Below are 17,645 nucleotides of genomic sequence, written 5' to 3' on the forward strand. Positions count from 1 at the left end.
TGATTACCGCTGCACCTGTTATTTTTGCATTACGGGCTTGCAGAGTGAACGATTCACTTGTTCACTTATTGCTTGAAATGTGCTCATTTATGGTGCTTTCATGCTTAACATTTTATCTGACCATGCACTAGCTGCAACTTATACCATCATACATTAAATTGCATGCTTATCATTGCTGTTTTGAATCGAAGCAACGCAGAATCATTGCTGATGGATCTTTTTTAGGAATCGCATATTTAAGTTCTAAAAAAATGTACCCGCCGCGGCGGCCGCATTTAGATGGGAGCGAAATGCAAGAAACGCCTGTGTGGCACGTTAAAGGGACATTAAAGTGAAAAATTATTTCTTCTGCATCAGTAAATTACCGTTCTACAACACCAAAAACACCACTGTTACAATGATAAGACGTTTGGTAAGCCAGAAAAAGCGCAAGAATGAATTACGGGTGGCGACGCCTACTTGAGTTCCCGCACCTGGGGGCTGTGACGTCGTGGATTTTGATGGCATCTTCTAGGGCCTACTAATTATATATAGCGGTACAGATTGACTATATTGAGTTCTAAAGGAACCAAATATTAAACATGGCAAGTTTCAGGAACCTTTATTCAGCCAACGCGGCCCAAATGCGAAAACATACTTTGGAATCCCTGACGTCACGCTAACGTACCGGCACTGGGGTTTCGGCGCGAAATTCAAATACTGATACTTCGACCTTCATTTTCTCATCTAATAATCAAACTATTTTTTTGAAATCACTGCCTGCAGGGTTCTCAAACAATGCTTCATTAGTCTAAACTGATTTATTGTTTCGCTTTAGTGTCCCTTTAAAGATCCCCTCATGGTCAAACTTAATCTGGACTGCGCCACTATGGCATGCCTCATAATCAAATCGTGGTTTTAGCGCATAAAACCCTAGAATACATTCTATAAAAGAAAAGTGACTGGAGGAGCATGAATGAAGTTAATGATTTGCTATTTTTACTTTAACTAATGAAAGAAAGAAAACAAATATACAAAGTATGAACCCTGCTTCTAGTTCCCAACTTCTGTAAGGTAAACCATGCGATACAATATATGCAGATTTGGTAGCATGAATATTAGCCATAGTGGTGGCCATGCCATGCAGGAAAGCACTCGCTTTGTAAACTTGAAAATGGGTAAGCACCTATAGTACGGTACAGAAATATTTGTTTCTCCCCATTGTGGCAAGCACCTACTCTTTTTACTGCATTCTTTAGGTTCTAGAAGCAATAGTTGTCAGGTTAGGTAGCATGGACAAGCCTCCTTGTACATTATTAATGTGTTAAATCAGCTTTTCAGTTCAAGAAATCTGGTCTAATCTTGTGCCCTAAACTGGTGCTGGAGCTTTCATATGCTTTACAGTCGTCGTATAGTTATGCACAGGCTTGCGCGGTATTGCACACTAATGAATAGAGGCAAGTGCACAGGTATAAGATTGCACTTCTGCTTAAAGTCGATCTGCAATCGAGTACATGGCTTTGTGTGAGCGAGAACTCCATACAATGGTAAGGATTGCGTCTAAAAACATGTACACACAGCAGAAAAAACAAAGTAGCACTTCATATCAATCTTAACACAATAAGTAAATGCTGAGTCAACCAAAGCGCAAATTTTGCATTGTTTGATTAAAGAAGTGCTATAAGTACTGTACACTAGTTCTAATGATAGCTCCTGTCGAAGTTTTATATTTCCTGAATTCCCAATGTGCAAAAAATTTAAATCTACTAATTGTTCAGTTAAAACACGGGGAAAACATGGTGTCAACCACGTGCCAACTCACGCGTGTTAGCCGGCATGTCAACGGCGTCTGACACGCCGGCTGAGAAAAAGAAGAGGAAAGAAAAAAAAGAAGGATACACCAAGAAACCAAACTAAGTGTTGTTGCCTATAGCTTGAAATTTAGCATAGCGGATAGATTATACAGCTCCTTTTGAAATGTTTATGCCTATTTGTTGCAATGCCTTGAACTTATAGATAAGGTATGATTCTCTGTATTTTCTTTCTCGTTCAGAACGGAAATTTGTAAGATGCAGAGTTGTCATTTTCAGTTGTCATTTCATGCAGTTCTTGGCGTTGCTCACGAAAAAAATTTTGATGGCAGTCACTTTGTGCTGCTATAATTAGACGCCATGTCACAGTGTCAACCTCAAATTAATAAAGCAAATTAGCTTACAGTTTCTATACATACTGTCTTCGCAGGAGTTTGATCTCTGTATGAAAGCTGCAAAATGTACTCAAACAAAGCATAGTTTAAAAATGTACAAGAAGCAACATCATTCTTGTCACTTTTTTATATCTTCTTTTTCTTCAATTCCATTATGCTTCGCTCTAAAATTTTGCCCTGAGAAAAACAAATGCTTGATCCTCATCAGGAAAAGAGAAAAGATGTCACTGAACCTCTTCTTCATAACTACTGAGTTCCACAACATGTCTACGATTCAACTTTGTAACGCTAGTTCTGTGCATTACACACCCTGAAATGCAGACTGAACATACAAGTGTCCAGGGTACTTAATCTTCTTTCTTCTTCTAAATTACCCCATAAGATATTCTGCACAGCCAACGTGGGCTTACAATAAACTGATTCCACTTGACACACTGCATACATGTAACATTTGCTTTATTTTATTATCCTGATCAGCTTTCAAATCATTGAAGGAAAAGGTGGAGAAAGACACACGCAGTCACTTCATTGCAAGGACAGGTACAGAGACTTGCGGCCACCTGAAAAAGAAGCATTTCTACTTCGTTTGTCACCGGTCTGGAAGTTATGCTTCAGAAGGTATCGTGAAATGCCCGTATCACGACCACCAGTCTGAGTCTCTGGCTTTGATGGGTTTTTAAAAACCACAGAGATTTTTGTTCAGTCATGTTTATACGATTACTCAAAGAAGCGTTAACAGCATATCGGAATGAACCTCAACCTGGACAGTTATCTCGGTATGCTCACCCAAGCTGGGAATCATGTGTGCCTAAAGTTGGGCTTAAACATACTCCAAGGCAATCTTGGCCAAGATTATACATATTATTCTATTTCCTTCCTATCATTCAACGCACCATGTATGCAGTAACACTGAATGAAGTGCGAGTGATGCGAAAGAAAATAGAACAGGATAAAAATTGTATACACTAGCCTGACCCTGGTCACCTCAAAGCCTATGCATCAATATTAAACTACTTACACCCGAGTCCAAGCGTACCACTGTCCAAGTGGCTGCCCTTTAAACAAAGCTCTAGTAATGCTGGACCTTGCTGTTAAAGAACTCCTATAATCAACCACAAGACATCGGCTGTAATCGCAAACCAGACCTATGATAGCACCAATGTTAAACTATTTGTTGTCACCAATATGAGTTAAACACATTTGTTTTAGAACTACACTGTACTATTTCTGTGTCAGTGATTGCAGGGGAGTCCTCGTGTATCGTGTTAGACATAAAAGGATTAAAGAGATGCCTACAGAGACATTGCGAAAGTAGCTGGTATTAGTAGATTGCACCAATGATTGGAACATCTTTTTGGAGCACATGTTATAAGCACATGTAATAAATAACGAACAGTGACACAATACATCCAGCGGTCAGATGCAAGTAGTACTGCTCAACATGACAACAGATCACTATTCACCACTGTCGGAGTGGCAAAGTTTAAAGTTCGTTTCCAAAAGCATTGCCTGCCTGGGTTACATGTCGTCATAACCTTCCCATGTTATGAATACGTAAAATTTATAGCAGGCCCATCCCAAAAATTTGGGGACGTCCAAAGCCAGTATATCAAAAAAATGTCTTCTGTTTGATTCTACTCTAACCTTATAGTCCACGGATTTCAAGTGACTGGCCCAGCTAGTAGTGCAGGTGGCATGCAGCTCTAACAAGTAGTGCGGCTGGAATAGGAATACTTTATTGTGGCACTGGTGGCCTGAATTCAAAGCCTTTTCATTAAATAACAAAGCTAAAAAAAAACAGTGCCACAGTTATTTTTGTCTTACTGAGACTTGGCTAATACAGCCCACACCCACAGTGGGTGGTGTGTCAGCATGCAGCGGTGGCCTAGCCAGTTAAGGATTTGGGCTAGGAAATAAGTAGTCATGGTGCATGTTGGAGCAGAAAAATTCGCCCTTTTGGAATAGTTAGAGTAGTACAGCAGTAATGTGTAGCCATTTGGTGCAGCTCATTATTACTGTGCACTCAGTAAATGCTGCTCAACAGCAAAGGAAGACACCAAGGCCAACAGCCAGCAGCAGCCAATTAGTACCACGTCAGTATGTTGCAAACACTTTTCTTTGAATAGGTAAGAAACCTTCATAAACAATTGAAAAATTCATGCAGAAACTCCTCTGGGACTTAAGTACGCTTAAGCATTGTACCACTTGCACATCTCCACGCAGCCCAATGTCATTATCAACTCATTTTCAAGGATACGGCAGCCTGTAATGGAAAATTTCAGAAAGACATCCTAGGGAAAGTAAAAGACGTCCAAACGAATGTTACTGAACTTCTTTCCTAAATGGAAGGAACCTCTGGCGTCACGAGGTAATTCATATGCTTGACACCCAGGACAAACTGGAAAGCATAAAATCAGGACAATTGCAACACAAGTTTGGTGGTAGACGACCTCAGTAACAGATTGTGTCACAACAACCTTATCTTTAAAGCAGTCATTGAGCAAGACTCAGAGACGTGGCAGGAAAAGGAAGGGCTTGTAACTGAGTTAGTTTCTAAATATTTAGGCATTGCAGCTGGTGAAATTGAACGTGCCCATAGAATAGGACAGAAAAGACAAGGCTATACTTGGCTGGTAATTGTGAAATTCCTAAACTTAAAAAAGAAAACACATACTGAAAAATGCATTTAAACTAAAAAAGGTTTGAATCGTCTCATGTGGACTGATAAGGATTTTTCAATGAGGATGCAGTCCAGAAACTCCGAGATTTCGGACGTTCCAAACAGAAGCCCGCTGAAAGGTTCAAACTTGTTTGGCAAGCTTCTACTAAACAACACAATTTGTCTTTGACCATACCACTAATGAAGTAAGTGCCCTCCCGAAACGTCACGTCCTCGTGAAAACCCAGTGATGTAAAAAATGAACGCTGTGATGCATGTGTGCCAATTCTTTTGTCAAACTTCCGCAGCTTATTTCGTAAGCAAGATCACCTCTGTTCTTATCTTGAATCCTGTTCAGTAGACGTTCTAGGCACCGAAACCTGGTTGTCATTCGACATTTTGGATCGTCCTTGTATCGTCAGTTTTCATTATTTAGAAAACATAAAACTGAATCGAGAGGTGGCGGTGTGTTAATCGCAGTAAAATCTAGTTTGGAAGCTTGTGTTATTGAAACTAATTCCTGCCTCAAAATTGTAAGGGTTGCTCTCTGTCTGCCCACACATTCTACCTCTGTCATTGGAGTCTGCTATCGTCCACTTGATTCATCCCACTACTTTCCGGATCATCTAAACAAGTCTTTAAGTTTTGTCCAGAACAAGTACCCGACATCACCAATATTTCTTGTCGGCGATTTCGACTATCCCAATATTGAATGGCATTGATGCCGACCCCTGTATGGCACAAGAAAAACGTCAATGCCAATATTTTCCTGGCATGCTCTCAACTTTCAATTTGCATCAAATTGTTTCTGTTCCCACTCATGGTGATTCACTCTGACCTCATACTAGCCACAGAACCAAATAATGTTACGGAAAATGTATTGGATGGTATCAGTGGCCACAATATCTTGCATTGTGAATTCATAGGTGCCCTAAAGAAACATGAAAATAGAAAGAAATTAATATTCGATTACACCCGCGTGAATGTCAGCGGGCTTGTTAGTGACCTTTCCACCTTTTCTGTCGGCTTCTTGCAGTCATTCCCTCATTGCAACATAAACACAAACTGGGTTTTTCTTCATAATGGGCTGATCACACTTAAAAAGAAAAGCATATTCCAAAATTCAAAATAACAGCCTGCACAGAAAGCACTTGGTTTGCAACGCATGTGAAACCTATATATTGCAGAGCTGAACTATGAGCATCTGTGGAAGATTGGAGGCCCTATCGTGAGCACGCACACTTATGCAGGACCGTAACAACAGCCAAAGATAAATTTTTCAACCATGACATTTCAGACATGCTTAGCAATGACACAAAAATTTAGGAAACCCAAATTATCGAACTTGACGGTACCGTTATCTAAGGATGGTAACATTCTTTCTCTGGCACGTGTTGCTATTGAATTCAACAAGTTTTTTTTCATCCGTTTTCACGGACGAGACTCCTGTACCTAGGTAGTAGCTTTCAGGCCCCTATTTTGCATTCAAGCATGCACAACATTAATATCGCTTCTGAAGTAGTAAAGTCCTGTATCGATTGTCTTCCAACTAACTCTGCTCCTGGCCGTGATGGCATCTGCCCTAAACTTCTTAAGATATCCAAACCTGCAATATGTCGCATTTTAGCCAAGCCTTTTCAGCAATGTATTGACACGGGATGCGTCCCAAATGTTTGGAAGGCAGCTTGCATAATTCTCATATTTAAATATGGTGATTCGTCTAACCCATCAAATTACAGACCAATTTCTTTAACCAGCATGTGCTGCAAACTTCTCGAACACATCATTTCATCTGCTCTAATGAAGTTTCTTACAGAACATAACTTTTTCTTTATCAGTCGGCATGGACTTTTACACGATTGATTTGAATTAATGACTTGCATAACTCCACTCATTCTTTTTATCGAATCGATGTAATATCTCTAGACTTCGCGAAGGCTTTTGACAAGGTTCCTCAATTCTGGCTTATTCATAAACTGACAGATCTTAACATGTGAGGATAACTAGGTGGACTACAATCTTTTTAACTAACCGGTAGCAATCAGTTTTCATCAATGACCATTTGTCTCCATTAAATCATGTCAAATCTGGAGTACCGCAAGGTTCCATGCTCAGGCCTATTTTGTTTTTAGATTATATTAACGATATTAGTAATGGTAGGCGTTTCATAGACTATTTGCTGATGATTGCGTGATCTACTAACCCTGAGGACACCTGCTACCTTCCATCTTACTTAGACAATCTCCGTAAGTGGGGCAGTAAGCAAGCGGAAATCAACATTAATATAACAAAAGCTATCAGATTCGGGACTACAGCTAAACCCGTGTTATGCAATTGCATAATTATAAAACATGCCCGTAGCCTCGGTATTCGCAATATCTGGGTGTTCATTTGTCATCCGATCTGTCATGGAACATTTGCGTAGATGTGATTTTCACTAGAGTGTTTTAGTTTAGTGTCATTACGGTCCACCCCGCTCCAAGTTGCCCCGCTAAGCCACATGGTGGAGTGGTGGGTGATTGCATGTTTTAGTTGTATGTCTAGCCTAGCGGAGCAGAGGGACGGATGGATAGGTGCTACGAGTGTCCCCTTTGGAAAGATGTGTGGGTTGCGCCATGAAGCTCTTGTATTGCCTAATGTTCTACCTATGTTAACAAAGAAAAAGAAACCCACGATGACTTCCCATAACCAAACTTTCTGAACTTTGTCTTTGCAAGCCTCTGTTGTTTGACGTTTCCCTACTTTTTGTCCACCAATCTTCCATTCGCTGCTTACCAATCTTTACTGCATACATTTTTACTTTCCCTCTGCTCTTGCTGAACCCAAGGGCTTCAAGCAGGCCAGTGGTGTATGTGTGTGAAAACTTTTATTGTAATGATGTCCGGAGGCTAGACTTCTCAAGCCAAGGCGGGCCGCTCCCATGTTGGCACTGTCAGGCCAAGCCTTTCAGCGACGTCATGGGCCCCCTGGACTGCCCTTAGTTGGTCCTGAAACAATGGGCTTTGCATCCTTTTCTCCCACTGTGTCCATTCTTCAACGAGTTTGGGGAGAGTCGCGGGACACCCCGCCAGCATATGTCTGATTCCAATGATGCCATTACAATCATTGCAGTCCATCTTAATCTCCCTCTCTGGATATATTTTATTAATGGTATATAGGCCAGTGGTGCCTAAATCTACTGCTGGAGAAATATTTCACATTCTAGTAAAGCATGCTCTATTGTTTCCCTAGCTTTACCGCAGCAAGCACATGCTTCTTCCTTCTTATATCTTGCTGTATAAGTGCGTGTTCTAAGGCATCCCGAGCTCATTTCAGAAAGTAATAAGCTTCCCTTTGAGTTATAATAGATTGTTTCTTTCCCAATATTGTTATTTCCTCTTCAGTAGTTACTCATAGCAGGTTTATTTTCCATTGCCGCGAGCCACGAGATTATCTCGGCCTCTCTGGCTTTCCGCTTGATGTTCCTTTCGTATTTGCAGTGCCTTCTGGCCGAATTCAGGGTAATGAAACAAAATAAAAGCACCTATAAGTAAAACTTGTAAGTAAAGCTTTTATAAGTAAAATGAATACATATAGCTTATTTGTCCATAAAGCATCTAAACGTGAACTTGTAATGCATTACTGGTCCATTTTATCCAGTGGAAAATAAAGCCCCATCTTGGGAAATGCCACGTGATAGCCAGCGAGCTTGCATCTTGCATCCAATCTGATCCTTTCTGATGCCAACATGTTGCACAGCATGCATCACATACTACCGCGCTGCGAGGTTTTCAAATGGGTCAGCATGCGCACCTTCTAGCAGACATAAGTCTTCGTCTGTGCAAATCTGTCTTGTAAAGAGCAAGGCAGGCAAGGTGCCTCGATGCACGTGCCAGAGTGGGTGTGTGCATCGACCACCCTTGCTAGAAAAAAATGGCAGCAACCTTCTGCTCAGGCAGCTTGTAAGCGGACCGTGTTTCTGACTCCACCAGCCTGCTTGCAGCTAAGCGGAGGGCGCATGCGCATTCACGCTTTCGCTCTGCTCAGCTGCTTAGCCGAGTGTAAAAACGGCAAACTAGAACACTCTACTAAAGCAACCAGATCACTTGGCTTCATAAGGCACTATTTGCACTCGGCTAACTCCGAGACCAAATTTCTGGCTTACACCACCTTAGTATGCTCTAAAATCGAATATGCCTTCTTAATTTGGAATCCACACACGAGGCCTACCTCGAACACAAACTAGAGTCTCTGCAAAATAATGTTGCTCGCTTCATCACAAGAAACTACTCGCATACATCTAGTTACGGAAATCAAATATTAGATTAATTTAGCTCCTCTCAATATACGCAGGCTTCCGACACTATTGTCCTTCTTTCATAAACTTCACTCCAATCGGTTGTCCCACGTGACTCTAAATATCAGACTAGCTCGTGACATGTGTCTTGACGGCTTGATCACCAACTTAAAATCGCACCCATCTTCGCCCACACTAATCCGTTTTTCCACTCACCTCTTCTTCTCGCTATTTGTCACGACTCATTTGTACATAATTTAAAGTTGTTCCTAGAAATCTGAACTACCTCTTACCTTGCTGTTCCGTTCCAGTTGCATTTCTTGATGTTCTTATTTAATATGCAATTTTGCTTTCCTGTTTAGTAATGTATACTTAAATTTTTTTCCATTGTTTTGTAATGTAAAACAGCTCATTGTGATAAGTCAAGTATTTTAGGAACCTTGAACCTTGTCATTAGTATGTTTTTTCACACATTGTATATACCCTGTAATAAGTCGTTTTTTTTCACTAATTCATGTTGTTCCAATTCATATTTCTTGTTTCGTTGTGTACTTTTGGTATGTTTTGCTCCTTTCATTGTAATCCCTGTAAGAGATGGTGTCTGCCATGAAAAGGGTACCTGGCCCATACCATCGTTCGACTCATTCATGCTAAGGATGTTGTTGAAGGGAGGAATGAGGAGTAGGGGATTTATTTACAATATCTACATGAAGGGTGGAGAACATTACATCTGATCAGTCTAGCATGACTGAAATACACACTGAACAGCCGAAAATGTCTGCTTAAACACTCTCTGTCCTTACTAGATCCCTAGGCCAGGGAAAGCTGCCATCCAACCTTCATCCAATCAAAGCGTCCAAAGTCGTCGAAGTACCCGCCTTTGAGGGCGAAGGTTCACACACTCTCTTGCACTTTTGTTTTACTGAACACACCAAAACCAGTGAGGCCTCATAGACAGGTGTTGTCACGCTTGACTCAAACTGGCATGTCGTTCCTGAGCTGACTCTGCAGTTTGCTGCTGAATCTGTCATGACCGTGACTATTACCAGAGTACATGGGGGAATGCCATAGAACAAACATTTCCAGGAGTTTTCTTGCTCCAATTGGTCCCTGAAGGTGACAGCGAACCAGCTAACAATCCTGTCCGCCAAACGTGTCTAGCCTTACTGGCTCCGAAGGGCTATTCGAAGGGGGCGTGTTGTTGGCTTCACGAAGCGATTCATTGCAGTGAAGCCAGAAGGTCACTATCCCCGCTGGCCAATCGTAACATCCCCCACCCCTATGCCTCCTGGGCTCTTTAGGGTACTTGAACAAAAAAGTGTTATGGAAGTTAATATGACCGGTATAAACAGCAGCGTCGCAGCAACACGGACTGCTGCAGACGGCGGCGCCAGGTGTGCTGATGACGTTCTGATCATTATAAGCTGATACTGCTCTCTTAGTGCCTTATCCATCCACGTCAAACCATTATGCGCCGCGTGGACCATATCTTGAACTCCGTGTTCTCGTCGCTTTGCCTTGAAGAGCGGGCCCATATCTTGAAAGCGATCTGCGAAAGGTGCAGGGTGCGGTGTGTGCTGAGAGATTTGCGAGCGCTGCTTCGATCTCGTGGTAGCGACAGGCAGAACAAAGGTAAAGCCACTCACTGCTCCATGTTCTATCTATATTGTATGCACTTTTCACTTTGCTGGGTACTTGAAGGCTGTTCACCTCCGCCGTGGGTCGGCCCAGTATTGCACTATCTCTGGGATCGGCCCACATTTTTATCTTGCGTGATGGACGTTTGGTAAGCATAGAAATGCTTACACATTTAAGAAAATTTTAACACCCAGAACCAGCCAATTATTACCATGCCAGTATGTTGCAGGTACTTTCATTTGAGTAGGTAGAAAGCCTTTGTAAATAAATAAAAATTTTGTGGGCTAATGAAAGCAGCTGTGTGCCTAGGCGTCGGAGAGGCAAGAAATTAACAACTGCACTAGAACAATTTGCTCTGTCACACATAACAAAAGAAGTGAAGGTGAATGTCTTATGTGCATTGCAAATGACACATGTGCTTTCATATGCACTATGGCACATGCACAAGTGTATTACACCCGATAACAATGCAAGAAGCTCGACAAGAGACTGCCGCGAGGCTATGAACGGCGTCCAGAAGGAGGTGCCATAGCACAAGTGGATGCAAAGATGGCAGTGGTGGACACAAACAACATTGCTACCATTCCATGCACTCAATTTTGTTACAAGGTGGTTTGCTGGCCTCTGCAAATAGATATGAGTCGATTCAACTGCAAATAGATATGAGTCAATTCATCAGCTAACTGTAGCTCTAGTTACTGATACCCAACCGACCTGATGAAGCAGTGCTGATTAGGGCCAATGGTCAGGGTAGTGTGCCATGAAATTAGCTTTTGGTGATTGTGATATGGGCTGCAAGCAGTTACAGGAAGCTTGGTGTTAATATATTGGTACGATTGGCAATTGTTTCCGAGATCATTAGTACGAGTTTTTGATAACTGATGAAGCACTGCTGTACGAGTCCACAAGATCACAGCAGATCTGCTTTCCATGTGAAGCTTTCATCACTTTAACTTGTATATTATTCTACTATATGCAGGGCTCACAAACCATATACAATATTTTCCGGACAATAATTTGAACCTGGCACAAGTAACCTCCCCCTCTTTTCACAAGTCGGCAACTATCACAAGTGTGCACAGAAGTTAGTTCCTGTGCTTAAAAGATCACAAATTGCCATACAGTTCTGAACCACGTGCAAGAACACATGTATCCAATGCAAACTGTGTGCCTTCCAGTGGTCAATGGGTCTTAGTGCATGCCATTGTGCTTGCTATGAATGCTGCTTTTGTCACCGTACCCTGTTAGCATTGCATATAGTAATTGCTTCGATTGGTGTTGACAGCCAGGACGAAACTTATACTGAGAGAGGCATGCCTGATAATCAGATCGTGGTATTGGCATGTAAAAACCCAGATTTGTTTTATTTGTTCTTGTTTCGAGACAAACCAAGTGTTTTTAAAATGCTGCATGCAATGCTTTGACCTCGGGCAATCCATTGCATTACTGCAAATATTACTCAATATTTGAAAAGTCTAGTAGATGATCCATCTCAAACTGAATTACTTGCACGTTCACTATTTGTTTCTTATATTTAAGTACCCCTGCTGAAAACGCTGCGTTGCCCTGAAAGCGTGAAAATACCACACCTTTGCACAGTTCGCGTAGCCAGGTTTCAGGCAAGTTGAATTGTAGCTAAATGGTGTAAATGGTGTAGTAGAACCACCACTAAGCATGTGTTGGAAGTCCAGTGCTTAAGTTAGAATAAACTACCCGGTTATCTTTTTCCACAGCTACAAGTAAACAAAAGCTGAAGCGGCCTTCAAGTGTCAAGTGTGGAAAAAGATGTTTTGCGGCAATGGCTGTGACTGAAGACAACACAGGTGTGTGTGTGGTTTTCCAATTCAAGCACAGAGGCCAAGACTTTGAACTGGGTCGTGTTTTTCTGTCCAAGTCGGAAAGAGCTGCTATTGCTGGTAAGAAACCGCTTTTGCCCTGCTTTATAATACATAAAGAGTGGTTGTTGAGTTTTCAACATCCCAAATACAAGGCAATACTCATGCCAGACCATGCAATGAACTTGGAGCACATGAAATTCATTTATAATTCATAATTTCCACATAATTCGAGGCCACCTTTACTGACTGCAGGGCATTATAGTTAATGACATCATAAACATGTTTATCATTTTGCTACATTGTATCAATGCCTGAAGGGTTCAGAGAGAGAGAGAAAAAAGGGAACCGTTCTCCAATTTCACAGCGGTAACAACTACCTTGGCACAGCCAGTGGCCTATATTTGACCTATATGGCTATTCTTATTGCAGGCAACGACTTTAGTTATTTTATACTTGTTTGCATCACTTCATGTACCAAGCAGGAAGGTGTAGTGCCTCCTGGTGCACTGTAGGCCACGTAGCAGACTGTGGCTTTTTCTTTTTCTGTTTTATTTTTCAGGCTTTCAGTTAACTGTATTGGTATGACTTATGATCCTAGTGGGATTCAATGTCTCAAAATAGCAGTAAGCTGGAATAATTTCCACTTGGGATTACTTAAGGTGCATTGTACATAATTATGTCTGCCATTTTGCCTAAACTGAAGTGCAAGTATTACAGACATCGATGAAACTGCGACCTCTCGCCACTACTGTAGGTCATCCACAGCAGATGTGCTTTCCATGTGAAACTTTCATCAGCTCAAGTTGTATTTTACTCTACTATATGTAGGGCTCACAAACCATGTGCCATATTTTCTGGACTATAATTTGAACTGTTGTACAAGTCACCCCCTTGCCCCCCTCTTTTCACAACTTTCAAAGAAAAAATATGTGTATATAACTCATTGTATAAGATGCATCTGTCTTAACTTGGGTCAGCATCGTGAAATGCGATTGTGCATGTTTATACACTTATCCTAAAATGTCGTACTTACCCATTTCAGGGCACTAAACTTCAGTAAACAAAAATTTTATGAGCCGCACATTCTAGCAGACAAAGTAAACTGCAAGTACATTGCTGGAGAAAAAAAAATGTCTCATGTTGGTCTTGCATATATAAGTTACACTGTTCTACAATACGCTTGGACGAAAAAGAAAAGAATATGGTGGCACCTATGGTTTGGAAAATATGGTGCCTTAATATTTGGATGCTCATGAATCAGCTACGTGAATGAAACATGATTGAAACGATCACGATAATTAGGCTTATACCCCTGTCACACGGCGAAAACTAATGTCATTTGAAAATGATGACAATGACGATAGTAAAAAAAAAAAAACACGCCTCAAACCCACTTTTGTCCAATAATTATTTTCCAGTATGCTAAATTCCACTAGAATATGTGATCACTGCTTTCAAACCGTAGTGTTCGATTACTAACTTGTCGACATTGCCAACGAAGTCGAGTCGAGCTAAGGCAAGCAACAGGGCGAAGAGAACGATAGGCGCGTCCGCTACATCTGCTAAAAAAGGTACGAGAAGGACAGTTGCATGTCATCGCCTTTCTGATGTGCATGCGAGCTTCTAATATCCTCATTCTTGGCGCGTGCCACAGGAAAAAACGCGCACGCTTTTATGCCAAGTCAATTGAAGTGGCCGCGGCCGATGCTCCGGTGAGAACCAACATGACTGCTGCAGCGAAAGCTAAAGATGGCTGTCTGGTCACTGGACTGAGAGTAGTTTTCTGTATTTACCTATGTGATGGACTTCAATGTCGTTAAAGCAATAATTAGGTAATGAAATGGATAGAATAATAGTGATTTTTTGTTAAAACAAAAAAAGAAGCACGTACTGTTTGCGAAACACTGGTAAACTCATGGTGTCGAGGATACACATTCAGTTCCAAACGAATGCGAATGAGTTTGGCGAACTGATTTGTTTGTAAATGTCCTTACGTTTTACCGTGTGACACCAAAGAAATGGCATTATCAGCGAACGTCATTCGTTGTAAATGACATTAGATTTGCCGTGTGACAGGGGTATTAGACATGAACTCGTAAAACAGCTTCAAGTGTCCAGTCAGTACTCTACTTGACTGAAATAATACCTTTAACTCAAAAATCCACATGACTGCATAGCCTTCAAAGCATACGTTCACAGGTGTGTCTGCTCTGTAAATATGGATGAATGACTGATAAATCAACCATTAAAAATAATTGCTGAAAGCTTTAATTGACAATTTTTATATTGACATTAATCAAATTATGTGCATCAATTCAGTCAGTAACAGTGATGTTTAAGTTAATCTGGAAATGCTGCACATGTTTTCGATTGCAGACTGTTTTGCCCTTCTATGGTGGCATGCCACTATGGAAGTGGCAATAACTTATGCTATGGAATGTAATTGGAAAATTAAGTTCTAACTGTAGGATAGAAATTGATAACAATGGCAATATTTAGTAAAGGAACTAAAGTGGAAGACATTTTTGCCCTGGGTAGGATCTGAACCACAATCTGCACACGTCCAGTCCAGTGCAATGCTTTTACGATGGTTCAGTAATGTCTTTTGTGCGAACAAGGTTACCAACAGTGAAGGATGAAATTGGCAGCCTAGCTGTAAACTTGGTACACACAATAAATTTCTTCACTTACGTACCTGATAACACTGGTGCAGATAATCCCTATGACGGTTTATCAATGACACCAAACATTTAAACACTTTAATATGTAATCTTGCCTCTTCAAATGTAATGTAATCGTGTAGTATAATTCAGAAATGTAATCTCGCCTCTTCAGCAGCTGAAGGCTGCATAACACCTAACCTAACCTAACCTAAAAAGAACAAAAATTGCGACAGCTTGAACTATTTAACACACACCATTGCAAAAGGTTTTTGTAAGTCAATGTAACTCATTATTCAATTAAAGGAATTCTAAATAATGATATTAAAAATGTTCATCAGTGCCCATTTCACTTCCTTGCGTGCTCGGTAATTTTTACTTATGCTTCAACTAATATACACGTTTTCTCTACTCTCTCAAGACAAGCTGCGAGAAGGCGTGTCCATGGATGCAGTACTGGATAATGTGCGGTCCAACGTGGATGAGACATTCCACCGCATTAACCTGTTAAGCAAGCAGGATCTCCGCAAAATAATGAGGGATGCCAGAGTCTCGAAGACCGAGCGGCTGCACGATAATGACTATGTGAGCGTGCAACTCTGGGTTGAGAGGATGCATAGTGAAAAGGAAAACCCATTGCTCTTCTTTAAACAAAAAGGACAACCTGACAAAAAGTGACATTTTTTTAGAGAAAAAAATGAGGACCTTTTGGATGACAGAGATTTTATGCTAGTCATCATGACCGCACCACAACAGGAGCTTTTCAAGAGGCTTGGAACTGATCGTATATGTGTCGATGGAACACATGGAACAGCAGGTGAGCAGTACTATATAAATGCCTTAATAATAAAAGCAAGAAAGAGCGAATGCTGTCCAAGAATAATTGCAATAGATATGATGAGTAGTATTCCTTCACACATGATATTTCTCTTAATTTTTCATTTGATAGAGTTCTCAATTATCAGTAACGGAGCAAGAATGAATTCAGCGCTCTGTACACTGGTGATATCATTCCATTGCTACTGTCCTCATCGCTATATGCCCTGCATATCCTGTCTGTATTGTCACCACGGAGTTATAATAGGTCACATAATACAGCTCTTATCACATTTGTCTTGTGGGGATGCGAGACTGTCACACGTCCCCTGATATGTTGTTTTTCCCGCATAGCTTCTGTCTCCTGCATTGCGGCTTCGCCGCGGGCCCCAGGCCACGCGAGAGATGGCGCGAGTGTTGCGCTGCTAACGCCGCCTCATGGCAGGGTTACTTGGGGGCGCAAGGGAGAACATGTTTCCTCTTTGGTTCGGGACGGCAAGCAGCACGGACGTGCCGCCCGTGCGCCGATCCATGCTTCTGCGAGATCGTCTCGTGAGGCCTTGTGCGAAAGAGCCACCGTTCGCGTGACCGTACGCTTGAACGACCAGGCATTGGGATCCAGCCAGGGGCGAACATATTCGCTCGCTATCCGGTCGCGGTGAGTCGGACTTCCGCGATTTGTCGCACGCCCATCGGCATGTTTTGTGGATAGCAACTCGGCTAGCAGGCATTGATCTATGAAAGGTGCAATAAATGCCCTTGTGATTGTCGTTCCTTTGACCCAAGGTACGGGATGAGAATCCCACAGTCTAGAGTGCAGAAACAGTGCATTGCACTGTGTATTAGTGCCTTCTGTCAGAGGTACAGCTGTCTCGAGGCTGTTTGGCATCCTGAACTGTTTGCCAATTAGGCGAATCACTGATTACTGCTACAGTCAAAAGTGCTTTTTCTTGGTGGCGGTGGGTGGTTCCCTGAGCACTGCAAAAACAAAACATTTAGAAAATCAGGCAGTCCAAAAAAAAGATTAATGCATGCCTTTTACTGCCATTTAAAGGGAGGTGCTAGTTTAAAACATAACAAGAACCTAGAACTATGAAACCCCAGCTGTTTACATACTCTTATGGTAATTTCAAATACTATATAAATCAGTTTTATAGCAAGTTGCATAGGTTGTGTTCTGTACAATGACAATGTGTAAAACGTAGGCATTATTGCCCCCATTTTTTTATCTCTAAACTTCCATAATTGCAGACCAGTGATGGCGCATAATCCTCCAAATAAACTGTAGAATACTGAAATATGTTACCGAAATCGTTATTCACTGTTGTTTTAAAAAGTGCATATAAGTGTTAAATTAGAACCTGTGAAACCATTTCAAAATGTTTAGACAACCAGTAAGTGTTACTCAAGATTTTATCTTAAGTATATAAGTGATGTCCAAGATCAACCCCTCAGTGGTGGTCAAGACAGTTTAGGGTTTCAAGCACAAAGTTGACATTCTGGAGCAGTTTAGGAGCAGAAATTTTTTTTTCTACTTCATGTTGCAAAAGTCTTCTTGGAACACTTGGAGTAG

At 41.4% G+C, this 17,645-nt stretch overlaps 2 protein-coding genes across 5 annotated transcripts in view; one reads left to right on the forward strand and one right to left on the reverse strand.

Annotated features, from left to right (window-relative positions):
- The window catches only part of LOC142580197 (uncharacterized), a 31,733-nt gene extending 15,799 nt beyond the window's left edge, over positions 1-15,934 (forward strand). Inside the window, exons 1-3 of one of the 3 annotated variants that reach the window (XM_075691077.1) lie at positions 1,988-2,803; positions 12,492-12,674; positions 15,678-15,934. In XM_075691077.1, the coding sequence (XP_075547192.1) occupies positions 12,557-12,674; positions 15,678-15,934 (375 nt within the window). In that variant the 5' untranslated portion in view covers positions 1,988-2,803; positions 12,492-12,556. Of the gene's footprint in view, positions 1-1,987; positions 2,804-12,491; positions 12,675-15,677 lie in introns of those variants that run through there. The other 2 variants (XM_075691078.1, XM_075691076.1) reach the window with 2 other exon arrangements.
- Positions 1-17,645, reverse strand: part of LOC142580195 (uncharacterized) — a 50,427-nt gene that overhangs the window by 6,513 nt on the left and 26,269 nt on the right. Inside the window, exons 4-5 of one of the 2 annotated variants that reach the window (XR_012827629.1) lie at positions 15,292-17,050; positions 10,569-10,669 (exon numbers count right to left, since the gene is read on the reverse strand). The exons of the other annotated variant lie outside the window; for it this stretch is intronic. The gene's annotated coding sequence lies outside the window, so the exon portion shown is untranslated. Of the gene's footprint in view, positions 1-10,568; positions 10,670-15,291; positions 17,051-17,645 lie in introns of those variants that run through there. 2 annotated transcript variants of the gene reach the window in all.

The sequence above is a fragment of the Dermacentor variabilis genome, chromosome 4 (assembly GCF_050947875.1).
Source record: "Dermacentor variabilis isolate Ectoservices chromosome 4, ASM5094787v1, whole genome shotgun sequence".
NCBI lineage: Eukaryota > Metazoa > Arthropoda > Arachnida > Ixodida > Ixodidae > Dermacentor > Dermacentor variabilis.